This window comes from Rhea pennata, chromosome 5 (genome assembly GCF_028389875.1).
Source record: "Rhea pennata isolate bPtePen1 chromosome 5, bPtePen1.pri, whole genome shotgun sequence".
Taxonomy (NCBI): domain Eukaryota; kingdom Metazoa; phylum Chordata; class Aves; order Rheiformes; family Rheidae; genus Rhea; species Rhea pennata.
In genome coordinates this window covers 27,188,404-27,204,949 of record NC_084667.1, presented here as the reverse complement: position 1 = coordinate 27,204,949, position 16,546 = coordinate 27,188,404, and the positions used below count along the sequence as shown (strand labels likewise).

The 16,546-nt window shown below is 35.3% G+C and overlaps 1 protein-coding gene across 1 annotated transcript in view; it reads right to left on the bottom strand.

Annotated features, from left to right (window-relative positions):
• Window positions 1–335: 335 nt before the first annotated feature.
• The window catches only part of SLC17A6 (solute carrier family 17 member 6), a 31,120-nt gene continuing 14,909 nt past the window's right edge, over window positions 336–16,546 (bottom strand). The window contains exons 4-12 of the mRNA XM_062576730.1: window positions 10,381–10,495; window positions 9,371–9,458; window positions 9,183–9,269; window positions 8,155–8,297; window positions 5,958–6,107; window positions 3,526–3,658; window positions 2,697–2,807; window positions 1,061–1,188; window positions 336–668 (exon numbers count right to left, since the gene is read on the bottom strand). Of these exons, the coding sequence (XP_062432714.1) occupies window positions 336–668; window positions 1,061–1,188; window positions 2,697–2,807; window positions 3,526–3,658; window positions 5,958–6,107; window positions 8,155–8,297; window positions 9,183–9,269; window positions 9,371–9,458; window positions 10,381–10,495 (1,288 nt within the window). The remainder of the gene's footprint in view (window positions 669–1,060; window positions 1,189–2,696; window positions 2,808–3,525; window positions 3,659–5,957; window positions 6,108–8,154; window positions 8,298–9,182; window positions 9,270–9,370; window positions 9,459–10,380; window positions 10,496–16,546) is intronic.

Here is a 16,546-nt window from a genome sequence, read left to right as displayed (position 1 = left end):
AAAAAGAGTATTAGATGTGCCAGCTTAGTTGCTTAGTTGTGCTTTAATCCTTAGTTATGAGTTTCAGCTCATATATACTGTAAGTATCTAGTTGCCTCTACAGTTTTGACCAGTAAACCCTTAAAACTCTAATGTTTATAGAACAAATATAATCTAATGAAAGTGATGACATGTCACAACTCATACAGATTGCACTTTAATGGATTTTTTTTTACAGTAAGACCTTCCTGTTTGATATGTGTTTACATGTTTATACCACATTTTATTTCTGTGTGCAAACAATCACAATGAATTTAATCACAAACACTACAAAATATATCCAATATTTAGGTTTGTTATGAATAATCTCCTTCCTTGTAGCTGTATGAGTCTCGTACTTCCTCTTGTACAAATTCCTCTTTTTTCTCCCAGCCATTAGGCCAGCCACCATTGACCTGGGTTGTAGCACCATAAGACTTGGTGGTACCATAATTTACATAATTCTGAGTAATGTCCCCTGTCTCTTCATCAAGTTCATCTTCATGAATAAAGCCACATTTCTCTTCACTTGTCTGCTCAGGGTCTGCCCAGGGTTGTTTCTCTCCTGAAGCAAATATACCATAGAATATAACGCCTCCATAATGAACTAAAGCAGCAATAAGGAAGACGTACTGCCACTCTTCACGTGTCTGTAAAAAGGAAATTTGCTAGGTCAGACCTTTATATAGATTCCTCTAAATCCTCTGAGCCCAGAGATTTAAATCAGGCTCAGATGGTCAGCACAGGCTAAAACATTTAAGTGTCTGGTTTCCAGCTACTTATATTCATCGGCCTTTTAAAAATCGCTGTCTAAAGGTTAATATGACTGTTTCTTATTCATTAGTCAACAAAAGCATCGATATGCTGAGGATACTGTGAAACATGCTACAAATTTTCAAGTTCTGGATGCTATTACCTGGAGGTCCCCAGACCTTAATACAGAATTTCTGGCAAGTTGTTTTATAGAAAGGTCTTTTCCTTTACTATTAGCATCAGCTAATAGTATTAAACTGAAAGATTTGAAAACTGTATTGCATTTTACCTTGTTCTTTGTCATTGCTCCAACAATTATAGGGCAAACCATTCCAGACAGGGTCCCGACTCCATTAGAAATCCCCATTAAGATGCTGGCATACCTTGGGGCAATGTCTAAATGGTTGACATTGAATCCTGCAATACAAATATCAACAAATATTCATACCACAAACAGAGCACTACTTCAGTTCTGAACTGAAAAATAATGCTGTCACTTGACAATTTTATTATGACACACTGAGGCTCTTTAATTGGATTTATTTTTCTCTAAAAAGCTTAAAATTATAAAATAACTTTAGAGTACCTCTGGGTTTTCATTTTCTTAAAAGAAAATGTATTATGAAATGATAGGAAGTGTATTTTCTCCCAAAATGGCAGTTTAAAAAAAAAAAAAAAGAAAGAAAAAGAAAAGAAAAGAAACGAACACACACACAATTATGATTGTGTAGGGCAGAGAATCCCAAAGATACGTAGGCAGAGGTAAAGCTCAGATTTCCCCAGTGTCATTCACGACCTTTTTATGGTGTAAATAACATGCTGAAATGCTGAGTCATTTCTTCTTCCAGCTTGTGCCGCTTTCTTTGCCTATTGTCCCTATTTTTCTTTTTGTCATGCAGACCAGCAGAAGGAACTTGCTGTTCTTGTGAGGGAAGGGAAGGTGAAGGGATTCAGCTATCATTTATTATTATTTAGTGTATTTATCTATAAATTATTTAATAATTGCTTTAAAAACATATTTCTTTGTTTCTTGGCATTTCCAACAGCTTAACTCTGTTCAGACTTACTCAGTAGCTATTCAAATAATCTTAGGAAAAACACACGGTTCTATGAAGTAGCAAAACCTATCATCCCCCAAATAAGTAGATAAGTAAGTGAAAGCAGAAAACAAGTCTTCGAAATACAATAAAAGGGAAAAGGCAGGTGACAGGATATGGATAACTCTTTGATAAGGTACAGTGCACTTTCTAACTGCTACAGAAAAGGCATGATACCTTGTGCAATAAGTGGGATTAAGGACAGATTTGATCAACAGAGTTTAGATATCTGGCACAAAAGAAAAAAAGAGCTTGTTTCAGACATAAGGAACCAGCATGGAAGAGGATACAAAGATCACAGTGGGAGAACAAGCAAAAGCCAGGTGACTTGTGTTGCAAAAAGGGAAAATTGAAGATATATCAGCAGGAGAGGGGAATAGCTGATTTTTAAATTTAAAAAGTGGTAGTAAATAGGTCTCAAATATAAAAAAAAAGCAACACAAGCTAAAGAGTAACCAATATGCAGTGGAAAAAATAGTAGAATATCTATGTCTAAACAAATATATGTCTATATTTAAATATTGATACAGAATATCAGTCCATTTGTATTATACATTTAATTTTAAGAAAAATCTATGGTGCACATTAGCATCTCACTGGAAAAAATGTCTACTTTGCTGCTGTGAATACGGAAAACATCAAAGTATTTGAACAAAAATAATCAAATAAAGTAGACATATTTATTGTTCTTTCGTTTGGAATGATCATAAATAATATCATTTAGAATTCTGAATTTTATGTTAAATTATTGTCAATGAATAAAAAACAAACAAGATGTTCCTTCTCTTAAATCAAAATAATTTACTAATAACAGTAACGTAATCTTACCAGATATGGCAAATCCACTAAAGCCCACAGCAAGCACTAAGAATGAAATAGCCACTCCTTTACTATGCGAGTATCCCACCACGAGAAGAAGAGTTGCTTCCATACCAAAACCTTGGGAAACCATAGAGAAAATTGGACATCAGATTTAATTATCTCTCAGAAATTACAAGCCTTCGAATACCACGTTCTGTAGGAGGGCAGAGCAGTAAACATCACCTCAGAGTGAACTACACTCAGGCAATTCTTTCATCCCTAAAAAGCACTTGCTACATCAGATAATCCCTACTTCATTGTACGCTGACTTGTTGTCACTTCCTGTCAGTCTGAAGATAAAGTAAGGAGATGTGATTAGGTTGTCCAGGTAGTTCCCATTGATCCGAATGGCAGCATACGCTTAACCTGCTTAGGAATTTTGAAGCTGTCATCACAGCCGAGATCCAGCTTGCGTAACTTCGGCTTCTTAGCAATTAGATATCTAATGACAGTTAGTTTTCTGGGCTGTCTTAGTGCAGATGGAGTTTACAGGAGTAACTAAGGCTCATTAAGTAGCTAAGGATAAACAAATTACCCCCAAAAAATCTCATCTGCTTCTTTAAGTGCCTAAGTGCCTCTTTAAATACCAAAGGTAACTATTGACATTGGGAGTAGGAACAGCTGTGTTTACACTTATTTAGTAACCACATCTGTAATACACAACAATTACTACATACAAAGCATTACTTCACATGTACGTAAAACTAGGCAGTTTGTTTGTTTACTGTGCATACAAGATGCTATGTGGGCATTGAATCTATCCAAGAAACTTTATTAATAAAATAGGAAAACTTACCTCCACAATTCATTATCTTTCTCACAGTAGTAGTAGAAAGAATCTGTTTGCTTCTTAAGAAGTCTGCAATTTGCCCCCCAATAGGCACAATAATTGTCATCACTAAATGCGGCACAGCAGACAAGATACCCACCTAAAAGAGTAGACAGAAACCACAGAGTATAAACTGTAAGAAAATATTTCTCAGTTTCTGATGCAATCAGCAAGTTGAATCAATTAACTGATTCTCTTCAATTTCAGACTGTGTGTTAAAAATGAAAATCTTAACTTTATTAAAAGAACAAAATTTGTGAACTTAACTTATTGTATTTTCTAAAGGACAGCCAGACTTCTTAAGAATCTCTAATGTTATGAAACTTTACATTTATAAATTGTTTTCATTGTTTCTATCTGATCAAGTGGCTTTTTTTTTCCTGACTGATAGCCCCCTTACTCTTCCTTTTCAGAAAATTTATAATCAGATGTGTCTAACTGAAGTGCTGCATTTCTGTTGGTGATGGGCATAAGTTTGCCCAGAAAGACTAACATGCCTAGATGTGTCAGGCCTCTGAGAGATTCCTCGTGGTTCATCATCACTTGCACAATGGCCATTTGCCTTTGATTTCTGAATATCTACCAAGCTTCAAATTCTATACGGGCAAAGGATATGTCTGAGGAATTCTGTATGTAATGGAAGATAGCAAACTAAACATCCATAGAGAATATACAAAATGCTATAGATACTAAAAAAAAAAGACATAGTAATTTTGCAGTGACTGTCCCAAAATGTAATAATATATTTGAAGACCATTCCTTAAAAGCAGTACAAAGTATCTGTGCTCATGGAACGAACTGCCATCTGCTATCTCCTGACATCGTAACTGCCTTGCAGATAGTCTGTTTTAGCATGCGTGACATCTTATTCTAATATGAAATTCTGGATTTTGTGTGAACCTGAAAATGTGCTTGAGCCCAGGTCTGCGTATGTTCTGTCTGTGTCAGTCTCGCCTGTGCTGTGTCAGCATGCAGTGCAGATTACGTATGTGTCAACTATGTTGTGACAGCTAGCTTCACGTTAATAGGTGTTACTCCAGTTGAGTCAGATATTAACTAGGAGATAACTGTGGTGTTCCAGTTACTACTGTGGGGTATTCCTGAGTAAACACTAATTGTTAATTTTGTGACTGTGCATCTCTGCAGCAGATGAAAATTGACGCTGCTGCCATCGTTTACACAGCTCCAAATTTCTTTGAATACGTTCTCAGAAAAGTCTTCTAGAACAAAATGATCAGATTAATCCTATAAGGCACGAGCCTTTTAATTGCATGTGCAACAGGCTATGTTTCAAAAAGCATAAAAGCATAGCTTCTTAGAAGAACTCCAGCTAGCTTTAAAGTTCCGTTTTGCAGAATTCTGAACACTCAATAAACTGACTTAAAGATTCAAATAAATATACTACTAGATTTACATGTTTACTTTGCTTATCAAAAAATACGCATTCTTATTATTTACCAATAAACATTAAGAACATACCAATTTTGAACTAGGGTTTCAAATGTTAAGTTTTCCATCATGGTACAATTATCATGAATTGTTTAACTTTTTCTACTCCAGTGTAGTATCACATGTATAAAAACATTCTAAAACCAAAGCACCAATTGAAACTATCTCCGTTCTTTGAAGATAAGGATATTGATGGGAGACATCCAAACCTGATCCTCATTTCAAAAGTAATTTCTTTCACGTGATAGAATAGACTTATGTACTTTGATCTGAAGGCTGGAATTCTAGGACTTAATTTTGCATCTTCAGCCCGTCTTTAAATGCGGGATATACACTCCTGAGATTCGTTTGCATCTATCCGTATTCACGTTAGGGGTCTGATCCAAATTCATACAAGCTGCATGGAACTTTGGATCATCCTGAGGTCTCATATTTTGCCACCATCTGTTTCACTTCCTAAGTGAAAAAGGAGGTGTAGTAGTTCTTACATTAAAGGGGAGCGTAGAATCCTATCCTTCCTAAAGCCAGTTGGCTGTGTTCTGCAAAGTACTCCTGGAAAAAAGTAGCTACTTCTCTGAATTTCCCTAAAGCTTTGGTAGCACCCTCTGTTCCCTAGTGTGTCAGGAAGAAGTATAATGCATCTTTCTATATCCTTCTAATACCTTGCGTGGTCAAGTGTCAAGCACCTAACTGAAGGTGTTTTGAAATATGGCCCCAAGTAGATCACCACTAAATAATATCATCCTGCCCTCACCTTCCCCCATCCACTAGCTTTTCATTTTTGTTACTTCACTCGTGTACTGACAGTAGAGTAACTGGCAGGATAAGATTTAAGACTTGTAAATCCATGGTAAATGAAGAACACTTCTCTTTCCTTCTCCTGAAAAAGACCACGAACATGACTGATATTTACTCTTCTAAGATAAAGGCTTTACGTTATTCTTACATACCTTGCTTATTTCAAACCCAAACACTTCCTCAAAGTAAGCAGGCTGACTAATAAGTAACAAATAAAAAGTCCAGCTTCTGCAGAAGTTTGCGACAATTATTGCATAGACTGGCATAGATGTAAAAAATTTTCTCCATGGAGTCTTGTATTTCTGAAACACAAAAAAGAGGATCCAATTAACATTTTGATCACTGTCAACTATATATCTTCTCTTTTCCTATCTGTTATTTTTACCTATACTCCAAGAAACCCATGTGCAAGACTTTACGTACTTGTATTCCAGACTTTGTCATAGAATGCATGCATCCATGTTTGGATAATCATGATTTAATTTAAAAATATAAGCAAATAAAAACTGACTACAAAGTATACAAGTGGAGAAGCTCAGTTATTTAGCTGTATCATTTGATAACATTCTTGTACAAGTGCGGTCAGTTCGATCTCATTCAGTCATATAAACGTGAATATACTTAGTACTAAGTAATGTCTCTTTAAAAGAGAATGCTGCTGTATCTAAGGCAACAGTCAGATTTTACACTATAAGCACACAATTTCATCCAGACTTATTTTAAGCATGTATTTTAGCATCTAAATCTTAATTCCAGCACTCTGAATAATTCTTTTAACCAAGACTCAGCTGAAGCTGCTAGGATAATATATTTTGGGTTGTTTTATTGTCTTTCTGAAATGAATTGCATAACAAACAAACAAAAAAAAGGTGACAGATGGACAGAACTACAATCCTGCTGAGTCCCTGCACCTCTTCATGAGCCCAGGGTTCTGCCCATCTGTGTTGATCCAAGTGCATGATCCAGCCCCAGATGAGTATTTGAAAATTACTTCAGCAATTTTCAGGCTAGATTTGGTCTACTATGTATGCCTTGAATACTGGCCTTCCTTCAAAGAAACCCAGGCCAGTGGATAGTTATTTGCAATGCCTTGTATACCTATTAAATTACACTGAAGAGAGAGTTGCAGATTAAATGAGACTTAATTATTTAGAAGCCAGACAAAAAAGACGACTTGATATTTTGGGAAGAATTGCGGCCTGAGTATTTCAATAGCAACTGAACTATTAATATAAATGAATTACTTTGAAAAATGTTAAAATAAAAAGCACCCAAAAAAAGTAAACAGAAAAGATACAACTCACACTAGGACTATACTGAATGACTTTGAAATATTTCATTACACGTGAGATTTTCAAGAGCACTTATAGCCATAAGAAACTATAAAGGTTGTTGAATACCATTTTATGACAGTCCAAATGTTAGTTCAAGAACACCTAAAAATGTCGTCTGGCAAAGAAGTGACTGTTAAGCATTTCCAGTTTCCTGTTCAATCTGGATAAAAGCTTTTCATTAAGAGAAAATTAGATTATTAAAGTGGTTCCTATTATAGTTTCAGTCTGAACTAGCTATCGCTCCCACAGGCTGCTTCATGTAGAGACCAGAAACCATTTACAATGGGATGTTCATATGCAGGCACCCTGTCTTGGTGGCTAAAAGAATTTAACAGTACAGTAACAAACTATTGCATGCCTCTTTGTCAAAGCACTGTATATATATGCTATACATACTAATGTATGTAAGGTTCTTCTATGTTTGTTCCTCTGAGTCTGCAAGGTAGATGGAGTGACAGCACTGGATCTTGAGGAAAAAAAAATACTATCAAATTTACCAAAACTCTTTGTTAATTTTCAGAGGGAGAGGAGGAAATATAATGGATCTAAGTTAAATAAGATGCAGTGATTCCATAGTTCCTTTGAATTTCAGTAATATCAAATGACAAATGCATTGATTGCAGCCTAATGAGTCTAGCTGACTAAGAAATCATTGGGCTGGAGGTAGAAGCAATGAAGAATGCCTAGAGAACTCAGTGAAAGGAAGGTCAATGACAGCTGAGAGAATAGAAACTTTGATATGATTTTCTCAATTGCTTGAAAAGAGTTTTCCACAGCCCTTAGCTCTTAGAAAGAGCAGAGTTAAATTCCGTGAGTGATCCTCTAGAAGAACTGCAGCCTATATTATTTTTATGCAGAAGCAAGATCTAACCAGAAATCCATCAGCAGAGTTCAGATGTCCCCCTCCCAAGTTCAGTTGTTTAAAACATGCTTTTCTATGTTAAGGTATTTATTTTTTATATATTTGGTTTTTTCAATATCTCATAAGAAATAAGTGTGAGAGTAATATTCTTACTTCCATTGCACCTAGGAGGTTGGCACTCTCTCCGATGCTTTCTTCTATATATCTCCTTTCTTCATCTGTGATTGTAGGATGTGCTGCAGGACTCTCGTATGAAACCAAAAGCCAAAACATATACCAGACTATACCAAAGCTCCCTTTGGAATGGAAAGAAAGACTTTGGAAAGAAATGCACACTAAAGCAGCAAACATGGAAAAATCTGTGGCTAATAAATAAATTTAAATGGCAGTTGTTGCTACAGCTTCTCTACCTAGTCACTCTAACAGAGATACAGATCCTGCAAACAGTATGTTTGCAAAATATATGAAGAGCTGGACCACAGTAAAGTCCTTGTTTCATCTACAGAAAGACTTCTCTGTAAGGGAAGATTCGCTGATATCTTTACAGCAATTTGTACAGTGCACTGCAGTGAAACAGCTTCTCTTTCATTGCAACAGAATAACTGAAGTTCCATTCTGCCTTACGTCATTGTTGTAGGGACATCTCACTAACATTTTTACCGGCAAAGTACAATATTGTGGCACTGTTTTCAACATAGTAATGCAGCGCCTGAGTAGTTTATTCATTTTGTATAAGATTTACCCTAATTTACATCAATTTTGTGCTGCAGAATGGTTTGAGGCATTATTTTCCATCAGTGTAAATCAAGGTAGCACAACTAGTGTGAACAGAGTTACGCATGAGGTCTTCAATGCAGCTAAAAATCAGGACATCTTACTCAGGGCTTTTGTACTTTTATATTTGTATAAATGAAAGAAAGATGTTACAAGATCTGAGATTCTGCAGATCTGCATAGCTGTTTGCACTACTCGCCCTAAAAGCAGCAGTTTCACTGTGAAGCAGCTTCTGTTCTTGTTTAATGACATTGCTTTCCTACACTACTTTAATTCCTGTTCTTTCATTTTCCTTTATCCTAGACTGTATTTTTAGCTTCAAAAGTCTTAACAGTAGCTTTTTACATTTCTAAAGGGGTAGAAGAGGGTCATACAACATTGGAGCGAAATGAGCAAAAACGCCGTACCATACACGTAGAACACAGAAGACCACCCCGTATATTGCACTAGAATCCCAGCTAAAGGCATTGCGATAACAGCTCCTGCATAGGAACCTGCAAAACAAGGCGCGTGTGAATGAAAATGGAAAAACAGTCAGTCTCAAAGTATTTCGTTGTTACAAGTGAAAGAAAGACAAGGACAGAATGCTGCTTACCACAAAAGGAAGTGGTTGCTAACCTACTTCTTTCCAGCGGAGGGGCCCACTTGCTCCAGATGCCATGGCAGGCAGGGTAGGTGACCCCCTGGGGAATGCGCATTTCACACATTAGCTAATGCTGATCTACCAGTCAATGCCTTGCCTTTGTATGAACTTCTATTTTAAAGCTAGTACAGACATAAAACAAGAAGATACCTCACACTTCTACAGCAAAGACTGAGCACAGCAACAGAAAAATTCCAGTTCCTATAAAGTCTTTTTTTTTTTTTTTTTGCATCCTATATACATTAATGATTTCTGAATCCTTAAAGAGACCTTATTAAACAGATATAAAACGTAATTATCCCCCTTTCTTTCCTGTTTTTTCAGGAAAGAATAGTGAAGATGAAAAAAAAAGAAAGAATTTTAATGCACAAGTATCAAGGTCAAAGACAGGATCAAAACACAGATCCTCAGGAGTCTTTGTAATGCTGGGCTCATTTCTTCAGCCCTCTGTATACAATCTTGACTCCTGGTGACCTTTTAACATTTAAAGTGTAGTACACAAAATATATCCATATATGAATATATGAATAAGTTTTACATCACTCTAAAATGAGAAAATAAAATGAAAATGAACTTAAAAATACAAGGTTATACGAGAAGTTTTTCACTATCTTTGTTTCTAATGAACCTTTCTGAGCAGTTAAGGCAAAGAATTGGATGTTCGTTGATGCAATTTTTAATGAGTTACATTTTAGGTTTAATGACAGACAAATTGCAGAAGACTCACAACCCTGAAACCTTGGAAAATGTAATATGAAATATACAGTAATTTTTTTACAAAAGTCATGTTTAATTATTATGAGGTCTACATGGTTCTATAGAAAGTTAGATTTTTTCTTGCTTTAAAGTTTTGATTCCTATGCAAAATTCAAAAAACAACTTTTTGCAAATGTAAAAGAGTTTTTTGTGAAAGTTAACAAACATTTATCACATTTACTGGTTACTTTATACTTTTTCCATACCTCTACAAGGCCCTGCAAGATCCTAACAAAGATGACACAACCATAATGCACCCTGGCTGCAGATGGTATTAACATATTGAGGGAGGATGTCAGCAATATAGCCGCACCAAACACTCTGCAAAAATGGAAAAAAAGAAAAAAAAAGGAAAAAAAAGAAACAACTTCAGTATTGTTTGAATTGACTTATTCCACATATGTTCACATATCAATATAGATGTATATAAATATATGTTCTTGACGTAGGAATATACCAGCTGCTGGACTGGATTAGCATTTACCTCCATGTAGTGTAATAGCTTGTCTGATGAGACCCAGACCAAACATAGACATATCCATCTATTTGTCACTATTTCCTATGGAAATAAATGTGATGCGATCACAGGCATATATTTGACTATCACTTTATACACCCCCTCTTTCTTTAGTTAATCTTCTAACCTGTTGGCCAATTTCAACCAAATCTGATTGAATTCTCCACTCTCTAGAGAAATTAGAAATTGGATCCCTAAATATTTTGAGAGAATAAGTGGCTGGGTGAAAAAGGGAGTTGTATTAATGCTTTAATTGTAAGAAAGTGGCAACATGCACTCACTTCTCACAGAACAGTAGAGAATTCACATTTATAAATGCCAAAGCAGCATTAAATTTTTCAGAAAGAGTTGTATTTTCTTATAATTATCTCTATTTTCAATCAATTTGGAAACTCATATCCCTATGAAAACAAATCACTCTTTTTTGCTGTTTTTTCAGGGGCTGCTTGTTGAATATTGCTGGTTTTGATTTTAACTGCAAATAGGGACTGCTTTGAACACAACACATTTGAAGGTCCATACAAATATGTGAAATGATTATTCATTTTCCAAATTTTACTGTTTTGACTGAATTCTGTACTTTATTTAATAAATATCTAGCCCTCGCAGGAAGAAGCCTTTTCTCCATCATTTTTATATTCTTTTTTCATGTTAGTTTATTCCAATATTGTGCAATTACGTTTTTTTTTTTCATTTTTCCTTTCACTGAAATTATACAACATTTTTTTCACAGGAGTTGTGCAAAGACAGGAACCCTGTAGGAAAGCCTGGCCACTTTCTTTAGATGTCAGGCTAAGATAAGTCGCGGAGACTTCTTAACACATGACATCACAAAATCTGATGTGGAACTGATTTAACAGAAACCTTCAACCTTAATATGAGTTTATTAGCAAATGGTGTAAGTTTTTGTTTCATAGCTTTATTACTCAACCCAAAAGCATGAGTGGTTCATTTCCTTAAATTTTAATGCTCACCCAGTGTGTTCTCACACACCATCTTAATGTCTTGTTTTTTTGTTTGCTTTTTTTTCTTCTTTATTTATAAATGAAAATAGTTTGGGACTCACAGGAATTTGCCTGCGATTTTTACAAATTCCCTTTAAAAATAAGATGTTCCTTTCTATAAATTTCTGAAGAACAGCAGGCCATAACTGTTCTAAACCAAAATTCATCTATAAAATCCTTGTTTGTTCATGAGCAAGAAGAAATGACTGCAGGTTTGTAGCCTTTCCCATTTTGGTTCTGAATAACTATTTAGCTAAGAGTCTTATGCAACCATGCATTTTTAAGTTTGTGATTGGCATAAATTTGCTTGACCAGATTCTTAGCTTGTGTGAATCAGTGCAACTCTTTCCAAATCACTACTCCTGTAGAGATGATGCTAAGAGGGAGAGAATGTTAGAAATTGCCATATTATAAGAATGAGATTTACAAAACTGTTTATGATATACAATTGTTTCTTCAAGGAATTTTCCTTGTCTCTCAATTCTGTATCTGAAATGATATTCTGTTTGCCACAGTTAAAAGCTGTATTTCCCACAATAGCCTTTGTTCTCGTGTTCATCAAAAAGAAGCTGTTTTCTTGAATCTGTCCCTTGCAGAAGAGGAAGGAAAATGTAATTTAAAGAATGATCACAGGCACACATCTTCCAAATGAAAATCTTGCCTATTTTAGACAGGCAAGTGGCAATAAATAGTTACGTTAAGGAATAGGTGATGAAATAATTCCACAGTGTCACTTGTATGTCACTTATAAGTCAGTTCTTTCCAAGAACTGTGTTTTATTGGACTAACCCTTTCAAAATCAGATCCATTACGATTTTTATTCCAAATGTACATGTAATTAAGGGTAGACTACAGCAGAGCTAAATTATGATTCTTGTCAGAAATGGCTTTTTTATCCTTTTTCTTGAATGCAAATTTTAAAAAGGACCATCATTTTAAAGCTTTGCTATTTTGGTAAGCCAGTTTCCTTTATAACTCTTCCTACATTTCCTCTGCATCTCCCAATGCACATCCGTGCATAAGCAGATCACTGATTTATGAATTTTATCATAAGTCTTTCTTTTTAGTGCTCTTTTTTTTTTCTTGTTACAGTTATTTCTCCTGCACAAATGCTAAGTTCTTCCTAACAGAGTACTGTGAATTTATTCTGCTTCTCAAACTATGCTCATTTGCTCAGTTCAGAAACATGAAATATTTTCCTCCATTTTAATATTTACTCAGATATTCATCTGCAGAAATCTGACGAAAAGATCTGATAAACTGTGTGTATGTTAAAAACATATTTTTCTTCAAGATCCTTATATTTCCATAGAAAATTGACAGTATGTTACATTCCACAGTTGTATTTATTGCAATTAAAAATGAATTAAGTTCGTTTTGGGACCAAGACGGTCAGTCTGTTTAAAATAAGCCTTTCAGCCTGTATAGAGCTGTTTGTTCCTATCGCACGCTGCACTGCATTTTTTATATAACTATGTGTGTGTCCTTCTGATGTTCTAAGGTCATCATGAACAGACAGCACCTTCCTGTGAATTATTCACTTACGTCTAGGTGCACCCCATATGGGATACACACACCTAAAGCTGCATGATTTTTTTGTGCATTTTTTTTGGTCACATCTTATATAGCTGCATGGGCATGCAGAGAAGGCTTCATAGCTCGAGCACAAAAATCAATGGAGTTCAGGTCTCTGTATTATAGTGTGAGCTGTATTATAGAGTCTTGCTGTATGCTGCCTTTTGGGTTCCCTGTACTAAGCCCCAAAAATAAGATTAAGCCCAGCTGAGGAATGCCATATAGTTGTGCAGCTGAATTTTTGTTTAAAGCTATCCAGGAACATGTATTTCATGTTGATCACACTCCAAAACCCATAAAATGCATCTTAATGCCATTTTAAGAGCTTTAGCAGGTTGAAGGTAAATGCCAAGGAAACTAGAATATACCACAGAGCAAGAGCAGGAGAGGCCAAGGGCATTACCATCATTCTCAGCCCTGACACTAAAAGGGGATTAAAATGACCTGATATGCCTTCAGAAGTCCCTAGACTTAAGGGAAAATTCCTTTCTGACCTCAATCAGCAATTAGTGTAACCATATAGAGACGAAAATAACCATATGTAGAAGAAAATAAATGAATACAAATAAAAGTAATGTGTCAAGGAGGGAAAAAAAGTAAGTCCCGGCCCTCAGAAGTGAGCAGAAGCAGCCTGGAAACAAAGAATTATGCTTTGCTTATCTGCTTCTATTTACAGACTCAGTAGACTCAGTCCCTAAAGAGAGAACCTAACACTGTTCTTCAGTGTTTTACTGACATTGGCATTATGTGAAGGTCATGAGCTGTGACTTAGTCCTCCTGTACTACAAGTAGTAATAATAGCAAAATCATATTTGACTAAGAGACATTTGGGATGGGAGCAGAGGAAGGAAATTACTCTGACAACTCAGGGAAAAGGCTTAGAATGGGATGAGGTTGCAGGATAAATTAATCTTTTGGGGTTTCAGTCTAATTGGCTCATTTTTCTGTGTGGGAAAAAATGAAGAAAAAGAAATGTATTTATTTCCATCTCTAGATTTCTAATCTCTGCATCTGCATGGCTCAGTTATTGTCAGCTGCCTTTTCCCAGGCAATTGCTGTTAAATGAGCATTCTGCACAGAAGTGCAGTATTGATATTGCTACGTGGCCAGAAGAAGAGCTAGCTCAAAAAGTGAGCTGAGAATGGTGGGAGTACAGAGGCATGTCGAATGTGGAATGCCAGAGGGGTGACATCCTGGGTTATGCATACGATATCTGAAAATAAGGATTCTAGGGTGGCAGCATCCTTTTACCCCAAGAAATGTGAATGAAAATTGCTGCAGTGACTCCAGAAAACCAAATTCTCTTTCATATGTGTATGGATGAGTCAGTTCCTCAGCTGTCAGAAGCCAGGGTATTTCTATTGATGTAACTCTTTAACATGATTGACAAATGCTATGATTAACTATGTCTCTTTATTCTCTGAATAAAGTAATCTCATTTCATGAAAAAGAAACTACTATGCAAACCAAATCATATGTTTGAACTTAACTAAAGCTTGTCCTACATAAAAAAATCAGAAAAGTAACTCAGTATGTTCAAAATAGAATTTATAGATATTTATTACAAAGGAAAAACTTTTAGGTTTAAGATGCTTAAATGTATACTTTATAAATGAAGTATGAATGACATTTCATTAAAAAGTAATAAGTATTAGTCACTGAGGACTACAAAACAAGATTCTAAATATTTTTACGGAATTGCATTAAAAACTATGTAGGCATAGAAGGTTTCGGTTCACTCTTCATGATAATCTAAAAAAGTTTTCATTAGCTTTGATAGGATATTCATTCAGCACTAACTGAATATTTTTGGCCTTTGAAAAGCCTCCAATCATCATTTCCCTTAAAAAAAACCTATCTATTGAATAGGCAAGTTTGATTATTTTGATTTCCTGGGGAATCATGTGAAATAAACACAGAATTTCACACTGCTACAATAAATTATATCAAAATATTATAGGAAGTTTGACTATGAACATGAACCTAAGTGAAATATAACCCACATTCATTTCTGGCCTGTACACTTACTATTCTCGATGATTTTGCAATAATACTAATCATATTATAAAGGACTTTATTTTCATTGAGTAAAGTATACTTGAACATTTTATTTAAAATATTACCTTCTCTATTTTAATGAAATGTCTAAGCCTTTTTAATCATTTAATCAGTTGTTTTTACCACCCTGAGGATGCTTGTTTGCACGGACATTCACAAGTCAATGCCTTTCCTCAGTCATCCTTGTGGACAAGTTAGTGTGAATGTGGGAAGCAAAAATACTTAATGAATCTTCACTGATATGAATGATTTCACACTTTCTTTTCTTCCTCACAGTCCTACCTCAGCTAAGCTGATGGTAACTAAGCAGAATTCCTGCATATAGGGAGACTGCATACAAACTGAACCAGAAATCCAATATTAGGCCATGAACAATGATAAAACATTTTTTCCAGCCTTAGAGAGAGATTCCTACATTAAGTAAGGGCAGAAACCAAATAGGAGTGAAAACATGCGTTTCCCCAAACTAGCTGAAAGATGAGATTAAAGATGAGGATGCTGACTTGAAAAAAAATATTGTTAAAATGTTTCCCCAAAATATTTGGATTCAAATTGGTGAGCTGATTAGGCTGACATCCATTATTGTCATTCTTCTTCCTTACGGAAGATGCATGAAATACATTAAAGAACAAATTTATATATTTTATAAAATATATTTAAAGATGAACTAAGTCTAAGCTTCCTTAGGTTTTCCTGAAACTACATTTGGGAGCAGAAGCTGGGCTGCTGAGCATGTATCACTCAGAGTGACTCCTTAGACTATTCTGTCAACTCAAGATTACTAAAATTTGTTCTCTTTTATTCAGACTGCACCTACTATCATTCATCTTTGACACAGCTCCTCTTGCAAAAGGCCAAAAGCACACAACTGAACTGATCATGCTTTTTTTCTTTCTTTTTTTTTTTTTTTTTTAACACAACCCAAAGAATCTCCTGCCTCAGAAGAACTGCAAGACTGAATGCTGGATTCAATGCTTAATTTTTCAAATAAAAGACTATGTCTAAGGAGAAACCAGGACAGGAATTATCTGGAATGGTCTAAGGAGAAACCAGGACAGGAATTATCTGGAATGTCCACACAGGCATGCAGATATTTTCCAAAATCCTTCTTGTCATAGCAATGCCAATTTGTGATCATCTTTGTAAATTCAGTTTTTCTGTGAGCTGTGCAATGACTGAAAATATAGAAATTCCAGTTTTATAGCTGCCAGTTAACAT